The sequence below is a fragment of the Convolutriloba macropyga genome, chromosome 7, assembly GCF_964194025.1.
Source record: "Convolutriloba macropyga chromosome 7, txConMacr16.3, whole genome shotgun sequence".
Taxonomy (NCBI): domain Eukaryota; kingdom Metazoa; phylum Xenacoelomorpha; order Acoela; family Convolutidae; genus Convolutriloba; species Convolutriloba macropyga.
This window is the reverse complement of record NC_134474.1, coordinates 33491693-33506233: the sequence shown is the minus strand read 5'-3', so window position 1 is coordinate 33506233 and position 14541 is coordinate 33491693. Positions and strand designations below refer to the sequence as shown.

General features: G+C 35.2%; 1 protein-coding gene and 1 non-coding gene across 2 annotated transcripts; both read left to right on the top strand.

Moving 5' to 3' along the window:
* Positions 1-275: 275 nt before the first annotated feature.
* On the top strand, positions 276-13220 carry LOC142342796 (peptidyl-prolyl cis-trans isomerase B-like). Its single transcript, XM_075394371.1, has 6 exons — positions 276-429; positions 537-627; positions 697-810; positions 4143-4236; positions 5344-5528; positions 12710-13220. Coding segments are annotated over exons 1-6 (603 nt in total). The 5' UTR covers positions 276-427; the 3' UTR covers positions 12827-13220.
* On the top strand, positions 4579-4651 carry Trnat-ugu (transfer RNA threonine (anticodon UGU)). Its single transcript has one exon. It is a non-coding gene; the product is annotated as a tRNA-Thr (tRNA).
* Positions 13221-14541: the final 1321 nt, after the last annotated feature.

The window sequence follows — 14541 nt, the reverse complement described above, 5'->3', positions numbered from 1 at the left end:
ATAATGAGAAAATCATCGGATCTACTCAGCAAACAGACTCAAGAGCAATGGCTTCCTCTGGCCTGTTTAATATGATGGTTTGTTTATATTAGTTTGCTAAGTAATATTAGGGTTCGAAGTTTCATAATCTCAGACATACAGTTACAGGACTTGCGCTATGCAGGCAAGTTTTACAAGTTTGTACTATTATATTTGCTTGTTTCAATTGAATCCACGAATACAATGCATAATTTAAAAATGGAAAACTGCAACCAATGAAAAAGCGACACAACTATCAATCCACTGTTGGCTTCATATGCACAATTTTCAAACAGAAAAATTGTTAAATTCAATAGTTGCTTGTTTTAACCACAGCATATTGAGTTGAGTGCTGTTTTCAGAGCTGACTTGTGCATACATCATTGCTAGGCTCAAAGTGAACCGTATCATGTAAGTGTGACCTATTCATACTTTTAATTTTTGAAGCGAATAGTCCTTTTTTTCTCGAAACGTTCTCTTGACGCTTTTATGTAAAAGCAAATCCTGTGGTTTTTCAGGTACGCGCTTGGTGGAATTGCAACAGTTCTCTTCATTGTGTCCTTCTTTTCCAGAGGAGACACAGCGAAAGGACCAGTAATAACTAAGAAGGTGAATACATTTTGTGAGCACTAATTTTGTTTTAGTTTGCCGTCGTGTCGAATTCAAATTGATGTTTAGGTTTTCTTCGATATGCAAATTGGAGACAAAGAGATTGGACGCATTGAAATTGGATTGTTTGGAAAAACTGTACCCAAAACAGTTAAAAATTTTTATACTTTAGCCGAACGAGAGGTTAGTGATCTTTTTTTAAATAGCTTCATTTCATTAATAAGAAGATTTTTTTGAATCTCCGTTTGTCCCCCCACCCACAGCTTAGTGGTGCATATTATTTGCTCCCCAACAGCACGTGCTATATATTTAAATCTTGATTTGCTATGTAATGGCTGGCACGTGCTCTGTAAGTGCGGTGTGCATAACGTACTGGGGGGGGGGGGGGGCAACGGAAAAGATCCAGATTTTTCTACCGCCTCCAACGTTTGCGATGCTGATGACGCCTTGCCGTTAATTTTATCATAGTAATGAATATTATCACACGGTTGTTATCACCGTCGAGAAGTTAAACTTCCAGGTGAAGCCAAATTGTTGAATTACTTCGAGAGAGCGATAGCAACCGCGTGGTAATTTTGTTGCTGAGCAAAATGAAGAGTGGAGCGAAAAGAGAGTGGTTTTTTTGTTCATATCGCTGTTTTCTAGAAAGCGAGAAATTGAGGTTTGAGAAAAAATTCTGTAAGCGAGCGAAATTTTTTGTTCACGTGCGGCATTTTAAAGCATTTTTTTCATTTTTTTTTGTTTGAGGTTTGGTTATGATTTTGTTTTAATTTTATGCTGGTTTTGTTAGTGGTTTGAAGGTTTCGGGAAATTCATATGAATTTTAGGCTAATTCGGAGGTTTTTCATGTATTTGGCTGATTTTCGGGCAATTTTTGCGTTTTTTTTGACGATGGTTTTGTTTTACTGGCTCAAATGGGTATTGAAAAGACCCCTTCTACTTGAGGAAATTTTAGATAATAATTAGTTACAGTTTTGTGGATATGAATGATTTTTTTGTTGAGAAATATGAGAATAAATGGCAAAAATTGGAACTATTTTTCTTAATTTTTTGCAGTTTTTCGTTTTTTTTCTGTTTTTTAGGCAAGTTTCTTTGCCTATTATGACTTAGCTATTGTTTTGCGAGCATCTGGATGCCCTATCGGCTGAAAGGAGTTTTTCTTTGGATTTATATGCTTTTATAATAATAAAAGTTTTACTAACTTTTTCCAGGTTTTTAGTGCAATTTGTTTTTTAAGAGCTTTTTAAATTTGGCCTCAAGTATTTTAGAAAACTCACATAAGTGGTTTAACTAAATAATATTTGTTTTGATGAAATAATTTTGGCAGAAATAGTTATATTGGGGATCTCAATTTATAACAAAATTTGATAAGGTTTTTTTATCAGATTTTAACGGATTTGATTTTTTGTTTTTACTTTTTTAATCGTTTGGTTTCAAGATAATCATAAATTAGTGGAGGCGCGTTTTGTCTGATGATTGATTGGATGGCTTTTAGATGGATTTTCACTTCGAGATGTTTCCGGAATTGTTCCGGCTATGTTTTTTTAAGATCTGTTTACACATTTTCATTTTTGAAGTCAAATTGGAGTCGTGATTTTGGTCAAGCCGAAAGCAGGAGTGAGAAAACGGTGTTTGAACAAAAATTATCTTTCTCGCTAGTGGTTTTTTGTTCACATGCGGCAATTTCACTCTGATTTTTATAGTTTTTTCGATTTTTTGGATCGTATTTTTTTCTAGATGCTTTTCCCAATCCCTTCACAGCTGATTCTGCCCCTAGTTTTTTGTTTGAATTAAGTTTTCATATCTCGCTAGTGTTTTTTTCACATGCGGCATTTTGACATAAATTTTCTGTTTTTTTCTTCTTTCTGATTTTTTCTTAAAAAATGATTTTCTCAATTCACTCATAGTCCATTCGAGGTCTAGTTTTTCTGTTTAGTCAATAAAAATTCTTTGAATTGTGCGTTAGGACTTGTCCTGCTATGTTTTTTTTTAATTTGTCGTCTCCATCGATGATTCTTACGACCTGACTTCTTGGAATTGACTTTTTCAATGAATTCTGTGACTTCTACTGCTTTGCAGTTAAAATTTGTGTACGTGACATCCTTTCTGCTTTTAGGTCAATTGCGTGAATTACCTCACTAAAAAATGATTTCTGAACTCACTTATGGAACTTCAAATTTTATGAACATTTACTAGTTAATAGTGTGCATCTAAGTAGTGCCAAACTTATATGCCCTAATTCTTGATTATTGGTCTTGAGTTTTTGATTTCGAATATCAATTTTGAAAATGCTCTTTGAGGGCTTTTTCTTTATAGACCATATATGTCATAAAATTGACAGTCCAAATATAACCCAAAAAGTCTAGTGGTCTATTAAAGGACTGGTGATCGATCTGTCTATCTTATTCCTTTAGTTGTTTCAATTCATGAAGGTCACAAGCGTCTATCGCGGCTATTTTTCCGGCAATCTGCCGGCTATGTTTTCAGTTTTTTTCCTGGAAGTTTCTGATTTGCCTTCTGAATTATCGAGAATTATAGTACTTCTATTAAATTGTTATATCCATTTATACCAAGAATTTGAGAAACTACATATGCGTTCAGCATTATTTTTGGAGCTCGTCACTAATTTACTGAATCAGTTCTATGATGCAAAGAAAATTTTTGTTTGTTGCATTGTCTAATATCGAGCTTATTTGGTAAATTGTGAATCGGGTACCTTCTTATTTCCCGTAGACAATAAATATAACGCCAAAAGATAAAAAGACTTTAATAGAACTAATAGACTTCAGTGCGACTTAGATTTCAAAGCAGATTCCTCAAACAAACTTTCGGATTCTTTTTACTAGTTGCGTTGATTTCATTATAAAAAGGAATGTCTAGTTGACGCATGGCTAGTAAAAGAACTAACCATTGTCAGTAAACATTTTGCAAATCCACGGCCAGGGATATCAAGCGCAACAATTAAGAAGTAATTAACGGATATCGATCTCCTGTTTTTATGTGAACTAAAGCTCCTGAAACTAGAAAATGAACTCAATGTGGGATGATAAGCACCTGTCAATTTTTGAGGCAGAAGGATTTGGAAAAGTTTTTTAATAGGTCTTTTCAGAAGTATGATCTATCAGATGGAATTAGAAAGTTAATTCTGGAGAACAGCAGTTAGAGCTGCACTGAGCTACGGGGGGCTGGGGCGGAGAACGACATTATAAGATTGGTTATAACCTTTTCTAGAAAGTTTGCTGTAAATGTTCTTGTAAGCGTCTCTCAATTGTTGCAGTTCATATAATTCGTAGTGTTACCCCGTGATGTTTCTGTCGCCTTTTAGTACTGACTGTTCTTCTAGCACAAAAATTGGCCGAACAAAGAAAACGCAGTACATAGAATACCCCTCCACCATTTGAGCGATGTATTGCATTCCTTACATTAAATTCATTGCGTCATTTCATGAGCTACAGTGAAAAAAATTCTAAACTACTTGAAAAAGTGTCAATGATGGAATTGCTTGTTCGCTTTAGAAACCAGAAGGCTACAAGGGCAGTACCTTCCATCGAGTTATCAAAGACTTCATGATCCAAGGCGGTGACTTCACCCGAGGAGATGGAACTGGGGGTATGTGCAAATCTTTTTTGTATAATTCAGAATGTAGCGGGAATGGTTGACAAAGAATGGAGAGAACATCTATTCCACATTAGTACTCTCCACATTAGAACACTTATCTATTCCACATTAGAACACTCATATCCAAACCAAGCGATTATTTTGCTGATGTGAAAATTTGCGTATCAATGTACAAGTCAGGATGCGGCAATTAGATTGACTGAGTTTGTTAAGCTAGACTATGTGGGCGTTATGAAGTTAAATAAAGCGAAGGGAGTGTTAAATAAAGCGAAGGGGAATAAGCTCTAAGATCACTTTCTTGTTCTGTTTTGTACAAATGGTGATGGTTGTAGCGGCTCTGTAGCATAGTGGTTAATGCTCCGGTCTTGTAAACCGGAGATCAGTGGTTCAAATCCGCTCAGAGCCTGCTTTTCAGCGTTTAAATTCCTTTTACCGAGTTATAGAAAGAATTTATGATTAATTGCTCTAAACCGAAGTTTCCGTCTTTCCCAGTATAGCACCTGTTATGGTATATTTACAATGATTTAGGGGAGCAGTAGGCTATAAGCTGGGGGGGGGGGGGGGGGGGGGTGGTCATGTTAGTCATGCGGTCTTTTTTAATGTTATTTTTTGCTTGACCGATTTTTCGTCTGACGCTTTTAACTTTTCGACTTCAAAAACTAAATAAACGGGCAAAGCCGGCAGGGCATTACATAGCTGAGCAGCTCTCTTAGAGCCTTACTAGTCTCTAAGATTGCGATTCACCGACACTGTTTTGAGGAGACAAATTTATGTTGTGAAGGGTTTTTTTAATCTTAAGAGTTTGACTACATCTTTGGTCACGCCCCCCTCACCTCTCTACCCTCCCCCAAATCACCCCCATTCACCCCCCCCCCCCCCCCCCCCTCCGGTCCAACCTCCACCTCGCGATTTGGCCCCTCCTCCCCCACCCTAATGCTAGCATCCCTAAGCCCCAACTGGCTGCTGTCGAAGCCAACTGGTCGTTTGAGAACAATTCGCCCGAGGTGAGTGGGTAGTTTTTGTTTGATTTCAAGATTTCTGAACGGTCATTTTTAATGTAGTTGGAGTTCGCGTGCTTGAAGTTATGCTTGTTGTCAGGAAAGAGCATTTATGGTAACAAGTTTGAAGATGAGAACTTCAAGCTGAAGCACTACGGACCAATGTACCTCTCCATGGCCAACGCAGGAAAGGATACTAATGGCAGCCAGTTCTTCATCACGACAGTCAAGACAGCCTGGTTGGACGGAAAACACGTCGTTTTCGGCAAAGTTCTCATGGGCGAGGTCAGAAATACTTTCTTAACTATTTTTAAGAATGACGCCTATAGCTATTTTTTGATGATTATAGAAGAATATTTGGAGTCAAGACAAAATACAATGTCGAAATATCCACTGTGCCAGAATATACCCGAAAAGCAACCAAACCATATTAACTATTGTTGACAAAAAATATAGTGTATGCAACACTAAGCCGAATAATGCAGATCGTACACATAATGATTGATCGGAACGTTTCAGTAGAATCAGAGGGGATAGAATGCGGAAAGGAGAGTGATTATTTGAAAAAAATTCTGCTGTTTTGGTTTGTTTTTTCAAAACTTAATTCAACTCAAGCTAGCTGTCAAGACAAACCAGATTTTTAACATTATGCATTTTTTGTACAAACAGTTGGTTTACCATTAGACAGCTTGTTTAATAGCCGCCGTCAGCTTCTCAACGGCTATTATTAAGGCGCTCTCCTTTTTTACAATTCAAAGATTTTGAATTGTATTGGGGCGCTGTCTTTTTTTACAATTCAAAGATATTTATTAGCGATTCTCTTTGTGTTTTTGTCACAATGATAGTTTCGTATGCGGTTCAGTATCTTGAGCAACACGTTCTCAATCGCAATTCGCTCTCTGAATTGTCAATAAGACAAGCTCAATAAGTTGTTCACAGTGCATTAATGAGAAAGTATCATATGAGTTGCGCATCATTTTTTCAAAAAATAGGGTTCGTAGTCTTTATCAACTTTGAAAGAACTTATAGTCTATTTTCCTGGTTATTAATAGCCGAGTCCTCAATTCCAGGTGGCTATAATAGTGCTCCTAATTAATAGCCGCGGCCTCAATTCCAGGCGGCTATTAAGAATTTGAATTGTATTGGGGCGCTGTCTTTTTTTAAAGATCTGTTCACACTTTTTCATGATTTTTGAAGTCAAATTGGAGTGATGATTTCGGTCACGCCGAAACAGGAAGGTGAGCGAAAAAGTGATTGGTTTTGCGGCGTGAAATTTTGTCGCTCTAATTTTAAAGCAGAGTGAGAAAGCGGTGTTTGAACAAAAATTCGCTTTCTCGCTAGTGGTTTTTTGTTCACATGCGGCAATTTCACTTTGATTTGTTCTGTTTTTTTGATTTTTTTGATCTGATCTTTTCTCATAGTTTGTTCTAGGCCTAGTTTTTTTTTAACCAATTTTTCATTTCTAGCTTGTGGTTTTCTGTTCACGTGCGACATTTTGAAATTAATCTGTTTTTTTTTAAATTTATCTCATTTTTTTTAGAAATGGTTTTCACAATTCACTCAGTCCATTCTAGGTCTAGTTTTTTTGTTATAATAATAGTTTTTTTTGTAATAAAAGTTCTTTGAATTGTACGTCAGGACTTGTCCTGCTATGTTTTTTTTCTAATTCGCGTAACCTTTTGATCACGTCTTTTGTTTTACCTAAGTAACAATTTTCGCGTTTGACTTCTGACTTACTTCACTCGCTGTTTCAACTGAATGGATTTAAGTTCTTTTACGTGTTGAGTTACGTAATGTAGTGAGTACGGTCAAAGTCAAATAAGCAAAATTGAAAGAAGGGATAGACATATAAAGACCGGTCATTAAGTCATAATGCATTAATGACTGATCTCATTGGCTCACTAATGAATCATAATGGATTGTATAGTAGTTTCAATTGGTTCTTTTTCAATTTATTTTTTAAATAAAAATTAGTGATTTTTTTGTCTTGAGCAGTTTTTTTATTAATAGCCGACGTCAGCTTTTTATTGGATATTATTTAGGTCTCCTTTTTTAAAAAAGAAATTCGCTTTAGCTTTTGATCACATTTTTTTTTGTTTTACATAAGTCACGATTTTCACGTTTGACTTCTCACTTATTTCACTCACTGTTTCAACTACATGGATTTTGAATTCCTTCACGCGTTCAATTCTTATGTGGTGAAAGCTGTCAAAGTCAAACGATCTTGAAGTCATTGAGAATTATGTTATCAAAGTTCTTAGAGTGTATGCTAGATGACATTGGTATTATGCTAACTAGCTTTCAGTTTAAAAGCTGAATTGAGTGTAGTTTTAGAATCCAACTGAAACTGCACGCTAAATTAGAACACTTTTTGACACTGAAAAAAAAAAACAGAAAAAATCGGTCGATTTATCCCTTCTTTTTTTCTTTTTCTGTTTCAATCTCGATGTTCATCATGCGCACCAACGGCGGCTACTGACTGGCAATCTGCCGGCTATGTTTGAATTTGAATTTAGATTCTTGAAGTAATGTTTGTGATTAATAGCCGCAAAGCGATAGTTGGGTATTATTGGCCTTCTTTGGGTTTTTACGTTTCGAAGAGGGGTATTGGTTTTCTTGAGGTTTTTTCTACCGGAAGTACTACTTCTCCAAGCAGTGGTTATACCTAAAAGCGAAAGTGAGCTAAATTGTATGAAGTAATTTTTTCTGAGCGAGAGAAGTTTTTGATCATGTCCTGCGTTCAGTGAATGACTTTTCGACTTCGAAATGTTTTCGAGAGAATGGTGCGTACAGATAAACTTCTTTAGCCGTTTTTCGTCCATCTGGCTCAGTTTCTTTCCTTGTTATTTGGTTTTTTGTATCAGCAGTTGTTGACCAATGCTGTATTAGTCTGTAGCTCTCCGAATCTGATACCACAAAGTTTTTGAGATATTTTTAATTTAATTTTTGGAATTTTTTCATTGATTTCTTTATTTTTGGATTTTTGAAAGGACATTTTTCTTTAAAAAAATTAAGTATGTATGGCAGCGTCTTCCTTACAGTTCATTTATTAGGTACTTCTCTTTAACTTAGCCTTTTTTGTGTAGTAGAATTGTTTGTATACTAATCCCATTTTTGCCATCGTTGTACAATTTTTTCCGCTTTTAATTACTAGAAGTCTTTTTGTGCACTGGCATGAATTTTTATTTCGTTTTATAAATGATTTGTTTAGTATTTGGCGTTATTTTTGTAACTCAGTAAAAATTTGCTCATAAACGCAGTTTTAACAATATTTTGAAACTTTAAATATTATTTTAGTGTTTCGAATCTTTGAATTGTTTCAACATTTTATTGAGACAACAGTTTGGGCATGTAGTCTTCTGAGCGACAAATGCTAAGTAAAATTTTCCATTTTAATTCAGTTTTGTATTCGATTTCTAACTTTCAAAATTTTTGAATTGGTCTTTTTGTTTGTGAATTTTTGTTGAGGCTAGGTTCTTTTTGAACGTTTTTTTGCTTTTGGGTGTTACTCTAATCTTTTTTTTTCAAGATATTGAAACATTTGCTTGGATTCATTTTGTTTTATATCTCCAAAAAGAGAACTAATTCTCTTTTTTGTCTCAATTTTTCAGTGCTGTCACGCCAAAAGAAGTCCTGTGAATTTCAGTTTTTGTTTAGGAATGCAATTGGGTTTCTCATTATGATGCATGCATTGTGCTTTCCGATTGTTTTTTGGTAGCAGATTCAACTCGGTAGCTCTGAGTGTTCTATAGAATTATCATTGGTTAATCAGTGTGCATTTTTTAAGCCCGGTCAGTTTTTTAGCCTGTGATTTTTCCATTCGGTCAAGATCTGTGGTATCAAGATACCACCGTTAGTGTCTTCTGTCAAAACTATGTCTTTACATTCAAAGTTTTGAGTCTTGTTTTATAATCTCCAAGTAACGTACTTGTTTTTATGCTAGCTAGTTTCAATGATGTCAGTGATCAAATCTTTGTCGTTATGAGGTATATTTTTTACAAATATTTTCATCAAATCTGGTGAGTTGAATAAAAATTACGACAAAAGATAATGGTTTCGGCTCTAGTTATGGTTTTTTTAGTGAATTTCCGACGCTTAGAGTTGCTTCCGGAATTCTTCCGGTCGTGTTTTTTGCTGGAAGTACTATTCGTTCAGAGGGCGTTTTGGCTTAAATTTGCGTAAATTTGCCGTGTGAACTATTTTTTCCGAGCAAGAGAAGTGTTTTGATCATGCGTTTCGATCAGCGAATGATTTTTAATAGCAGATGTATTAATGCGTGAACCTCTCAAATTGCTGCTGCAGTGTTTTTGAGAGTCTGATAATGCGTTTAAAATTCTAAATGAGTACATATTTCACAATTATTTAGTTGAGTTTTGGTTTTTGTAGATTAATTTCAGATTTGGACAAATTTGGACCATTAAAATTGACTTGTTCATCAAAAATCAGTGCCTATAGCAATTTGCATTTGATATTTTTTGCATTGAGGGCCTCTTTATAACGTGAGGTTTTTGTTTTACACATGCTTACGAAGGTTTTAGTCAATTTTTTTCAGTTTTTTTTTGTTTGTTTTTTGGTTTTGAAAGTCTTTTTGTGCACCGTAAGTGATTAATTTTTTTATCTCATAATCAAATTTTCTGTGGCCTGCACTATATGAATTAAGCGAAAAATTTTTAATAAGTGCAATTTCAAAAAATTTTTGACAACTTTGTTTCTGCTTCTTACAGAAGAATAGCTGTATCATTTTTTCGTAGCCTCGAACGCTGAACAGTTTCGTATTTAATTTTCTACTTCTTTTTTTAAACTTTGATTTAACTTTGAAATATCAAGAAAGTCCTTGTTTGATTTCTGTTCAAAATCTCCAAAATTGATTTTGTTTGCAATTGATTTCATTTAAAACTGAGAACTGCTGAAATGCCGTTTATTTTTGGCTGACATTTATTTTCTGCGAATTTTGATTTTAAACCATTTTTTGTCATTGAATTATATTGTTTTTTTGTCTTTTTGTTGATCAATTTAGTTTTTGTCATCTCCAATAAGCGAGAAGAATATATTTTTGTCGTAATTGTAGTGACTCCAATGAAAATTGGTGTTCTTTGAGTCTTATATTCTAATATTCGTTTTTTGAAAGATTATTCTAGTATTTTTTTGAAAGATTTCGTTTAGTTTCTAAGAATATTATCTGCCGTATGCTTTCACAATTGTTTTTTATTTTATCTTCTCCCATTATGTCATTGCTCCAATCTTTTTCGTGGTGAGTGGTTTAGGTTTTTAATTTTTAAAATCAAATCTGATGAGATGAAGAGTTATTTTTTAAGAGAAAAGGCAGTAGTTGCATCTGTAATTATTGTTTTACTTGTGAACTTTTGACGCTTCGAGTCGCTTCAAAATTATTCCGTTGGTTTTTTTTCGTCTTCAAGGTTTTTATTACAGCCATTTGACGTCACAATCACTTGAAATCTGCTGTTAGTTCATTTGTTCATGCAATTTCAACTGAATTGCGTGTATGACGTCATTTTTCACTCTAAGTGAAGAGGTTTTTTGTCCATTTGGGTGATTAATTTTTTGTCACAAGTGTCTTAACTCATTGTCAAAAATGAATTCGCACTATAAAATCGACTTATTTAACTTAATTCAAATTCAAAGAGTTCAGGTCAATTGCTTGCGTTCCACTCTAATTGAAGGTTATTTGGGATCAGCTAATAGAAGCAGTAATGATTTAAACAGGTCCTTCATCAAATTATAATATCTCAGCATTCAATAAAAAATTTTATTGGCCTGTTTTGGCTTTTTTGGCCTGTTTATGTTACTGTTTTTTTGAGACAGCCCATCTACGAAGCTATTGCGGCAATTTTCTGGCAATCTGCTGGCTATGTTTCAAGTTTCTAAATAAATTTATAAAGTTTCAATTGTTTAATTGTGTAAAAAAATCTGAGCTTTAGTGTATTTTTTGTATTGAGGAAATATAATTTCAATTGACAAATACTAGCAATATTGGATCCACATTCTCCCCTTTGTTACTGAGCAATGCATATATAAATGTGGAGAGAGGGAGAAACCTCCAATCTGAATATGCAGGGTACACTGTTGTTAAAACTGAAATTGGGTTGTCAGCAAGTTGTCAGTCAGCAAGTGCAGCAATTTTTATCGGGTTCAGAATGTAAACATTCGCGTTGTGTAGTTTGCTACTGCCATAGTGCCATAATGCTATTTGTTTTTAATTGCTCTCGAACTATGTTTAAAGCAGTTATTGTAAATATGTCCTTTTTACACAAATTATTTGCTTGACCGTTTTTGTTTGAAATATTCTAGAGTGACTTTGACTGACTTCATTTTTGACAGCTTGATATTCTCTGACTTCTTGAATGACTTAGTCACGTGTGACCTGCAAGTGATTGCAGGCGAGGCAAATATGTTCTTTGTTTATCAGCAGATGTTTTCCAAGCAATTCGCTCGACGTTAGTTGTTTATGTTCTATAATTTTTGGTGTTGAGAGTCCGTTTTTTTTTTGCTGAAGTACACCTTTGTGTTGAAATGTTTAACGCAATTGGCTGAAGATTGCTCTCAATTATGATATTTTTGACTGAATATTGTTATCTTCTGGCGATTGCCATCAATTTTCCAAGAAATTGTTTCGCTTTAGCATGCCCAAGAATAATTTTTAGGTTATATTCATTTTCCTTTTTCAATAATGATAAAGTTTGCAACTGTCTAAATTTAACTTTGAACATTCTCAATCTGTTATTTCCGTCTCTAAATTTTTAAATGGAATTCAGTGATCAAAGTCAAGCGACTTTTGCTGAGACATATGCCAAGTAATATTACTTATTCAATGCGTTTATTTTATGTCCAACCATTACTCTGAGTCAAGCCTCAAGATGCTTTATGCAATTTATTTTGCCAACTAATATCTGCTTATGATAATAGCTGAAACTAATAGACGGATTTTACCAACTAATAGCTGTTTATGGTATTTCGGAGTGGCTACTTTGGCATTGGTTGTTTTGGAACTTGGGTTTTACGGTGTTGTGTAATTTGCCCTGGCACCGATGAAAAATGCTTGTCATACATTTGTTAAATTTTAACCGGACTATTGAGCTTCAAAATTTAAGAATTAATTGGGTATCGTGGCATAGGGTTTTTCTCGGCAAACTGGGTATTTTGGGATTGGGTAAAATGTCCTGTGACCCAATTCTACACTAGAAACGACCTATCCAGGTTATCAGTCAAATTAAACATATTTATCCCTTCTCAAAGTGGAGAATTGTTTAGAAAAGTGAATCTAACTGCTTGTCAGTCGACGGATGCGTATTGCTCAGTTGTTGGCTGCTTGCCAATGTGATTTAAATCATAAAGTTTCTTTGAAAGTTTCTATGAAATTTGTAAAATAAAAAGTTTATTTTTTTTCTACGAGTAGTAACATCATCTTTGAGCAGCATTTATATTGATTGTCCTCTATTTGTTTACAGGAAGTGGTAAGAGCTATTGAGAATACCCCGGTGTCTGGATCCACTCCCAAAGACACTGTCACGATCAAGGACTGTGGAGTCATCGAAGTCGATACTCCATTCAACATTGAACAGTGAACACGAACTAATTCATGGACACCATAGGCTGCCAGTGTGTCATTGATATTGTCGGCGTTGAGTTGGATTAATGAGGAAACTGGCTCATGATTTAAATCGCAACCAAGTGAGTTATCAGAGCTCTGCTGTTTAACTTTCATAAATGCTTTATCATGGACTTAATAATCGACGGGACATTTGACGATTTTGAAGATAATTTTATTGATCTGGTGTTGTATTGCATTGCGTGATTGCCAACATATATTGTGCCTATCATTATTTTGTACATACTTATTATGTGTATGTGGCTTGTGGTTGGTCTGTTGTACGATTGCCATTGTCATTTGTTTGAAAATGTTTTCTGAGTTAATCCTTTAAATGTATCGCGTCTTTTCAATTAAATATGTTTATATTACAGCTTTTAGAATTTGAGTTTGAGAAATGCTAATCTAATAAAAACTATTCAACACAAACATGAAGAAACATTTTTTGACTGTGGCATAAAATAGACATGTACGCTTTACAAAATTTATAGGTCTTATGAAAGTTACCAAGCCTGTATTTATCTTGTTGCTCAGACACTGTTTTTTCTGCTGTAGAGCCCGAAAGAATAAATCCAGCTGAAAGAATAGGTTGATGTTGATATGCTCAAAATGAAGTGCAATTGTAAAATTGATCAATTAGGAGGTTTAACATGTAAAACAAGATTGAATTGAGTAATTGTCCCAGATTTTTTGAAAAAAGTTAGGACTAACTTTCGACTTTGAAGGAGTTGCGTGACAATATCTGGTACCATTTTAAAGACGTGAGAGCTCCTTCGAAATCAACTACATGACGCATTTTAAGGAGATCCCGTTCCAAAAAAGGCTCGAACGTTTGTTAACATGTATTTTGCTTGTGTTAAGTGTTGGTAAAAATGGCGATTATTTTTTAATTTGACGCTCAAAGTTTGTGTGGCAGTGATGTTAGTTCGGATGGTCGTTTTTATGAGATTTTTCAGTCTACCAACTTTTTTCACGTTTTTTTGCCTAACTATTTGACCTTTGGTCCTCAAAAACGGGATAAACAAGTAACGCCAGGAGAGCATGACGTTTCTGTTGGAGCCTAAAGTTTAACCAGTCCCTACGAATGCGCTTAACCGAAACTAAAGAGGTATAAATCCCCCCCCCCCCCCCACACACACACACTTCACACCCTCTCCCAACTCAACCCCCAAAAAACATTCCCTCCACCTCATTCCACCCCTAAACCCGTATACTAGACACCCCTCTCCGTTGCCATTCATTTTTATTGCCAAATTGCGGATAATTTTGATTATAAGTTCTCAAAAGGGCCCAGGTGGTCAGAAATAGCGTCGACAGTAAGAGTTCACGAGGAACTCAAGATATCTTTCTTACCTTAATGTTTCATAAATGTTAAAATAAATTTCTAATTAATTGCTCTCAAACGAAGTTTGCAGCAATTATATTAGTTCTGGCGGTTTTTTAAATGATTTTTCGCCTGACCGATTTTTCGTCTGACTCTTTTGACTTTTCGTCCTCAAAAACAAGATAAACAGGTAGCGACCAGCGTGCACTAAGTGCTCTTAGAGCCTTTCAGCTCTGTTTCAGCTCAAAGTGTTTTGGAGACTTATACTTATGGTCTGAAGGGCGGTTCTTAGAGGTTGAGACACCCCCCGTTGACCCCCACCCCCACTATTGCCTGCACCCCCACCGCGCTGTTGCCCCCCCACCCAG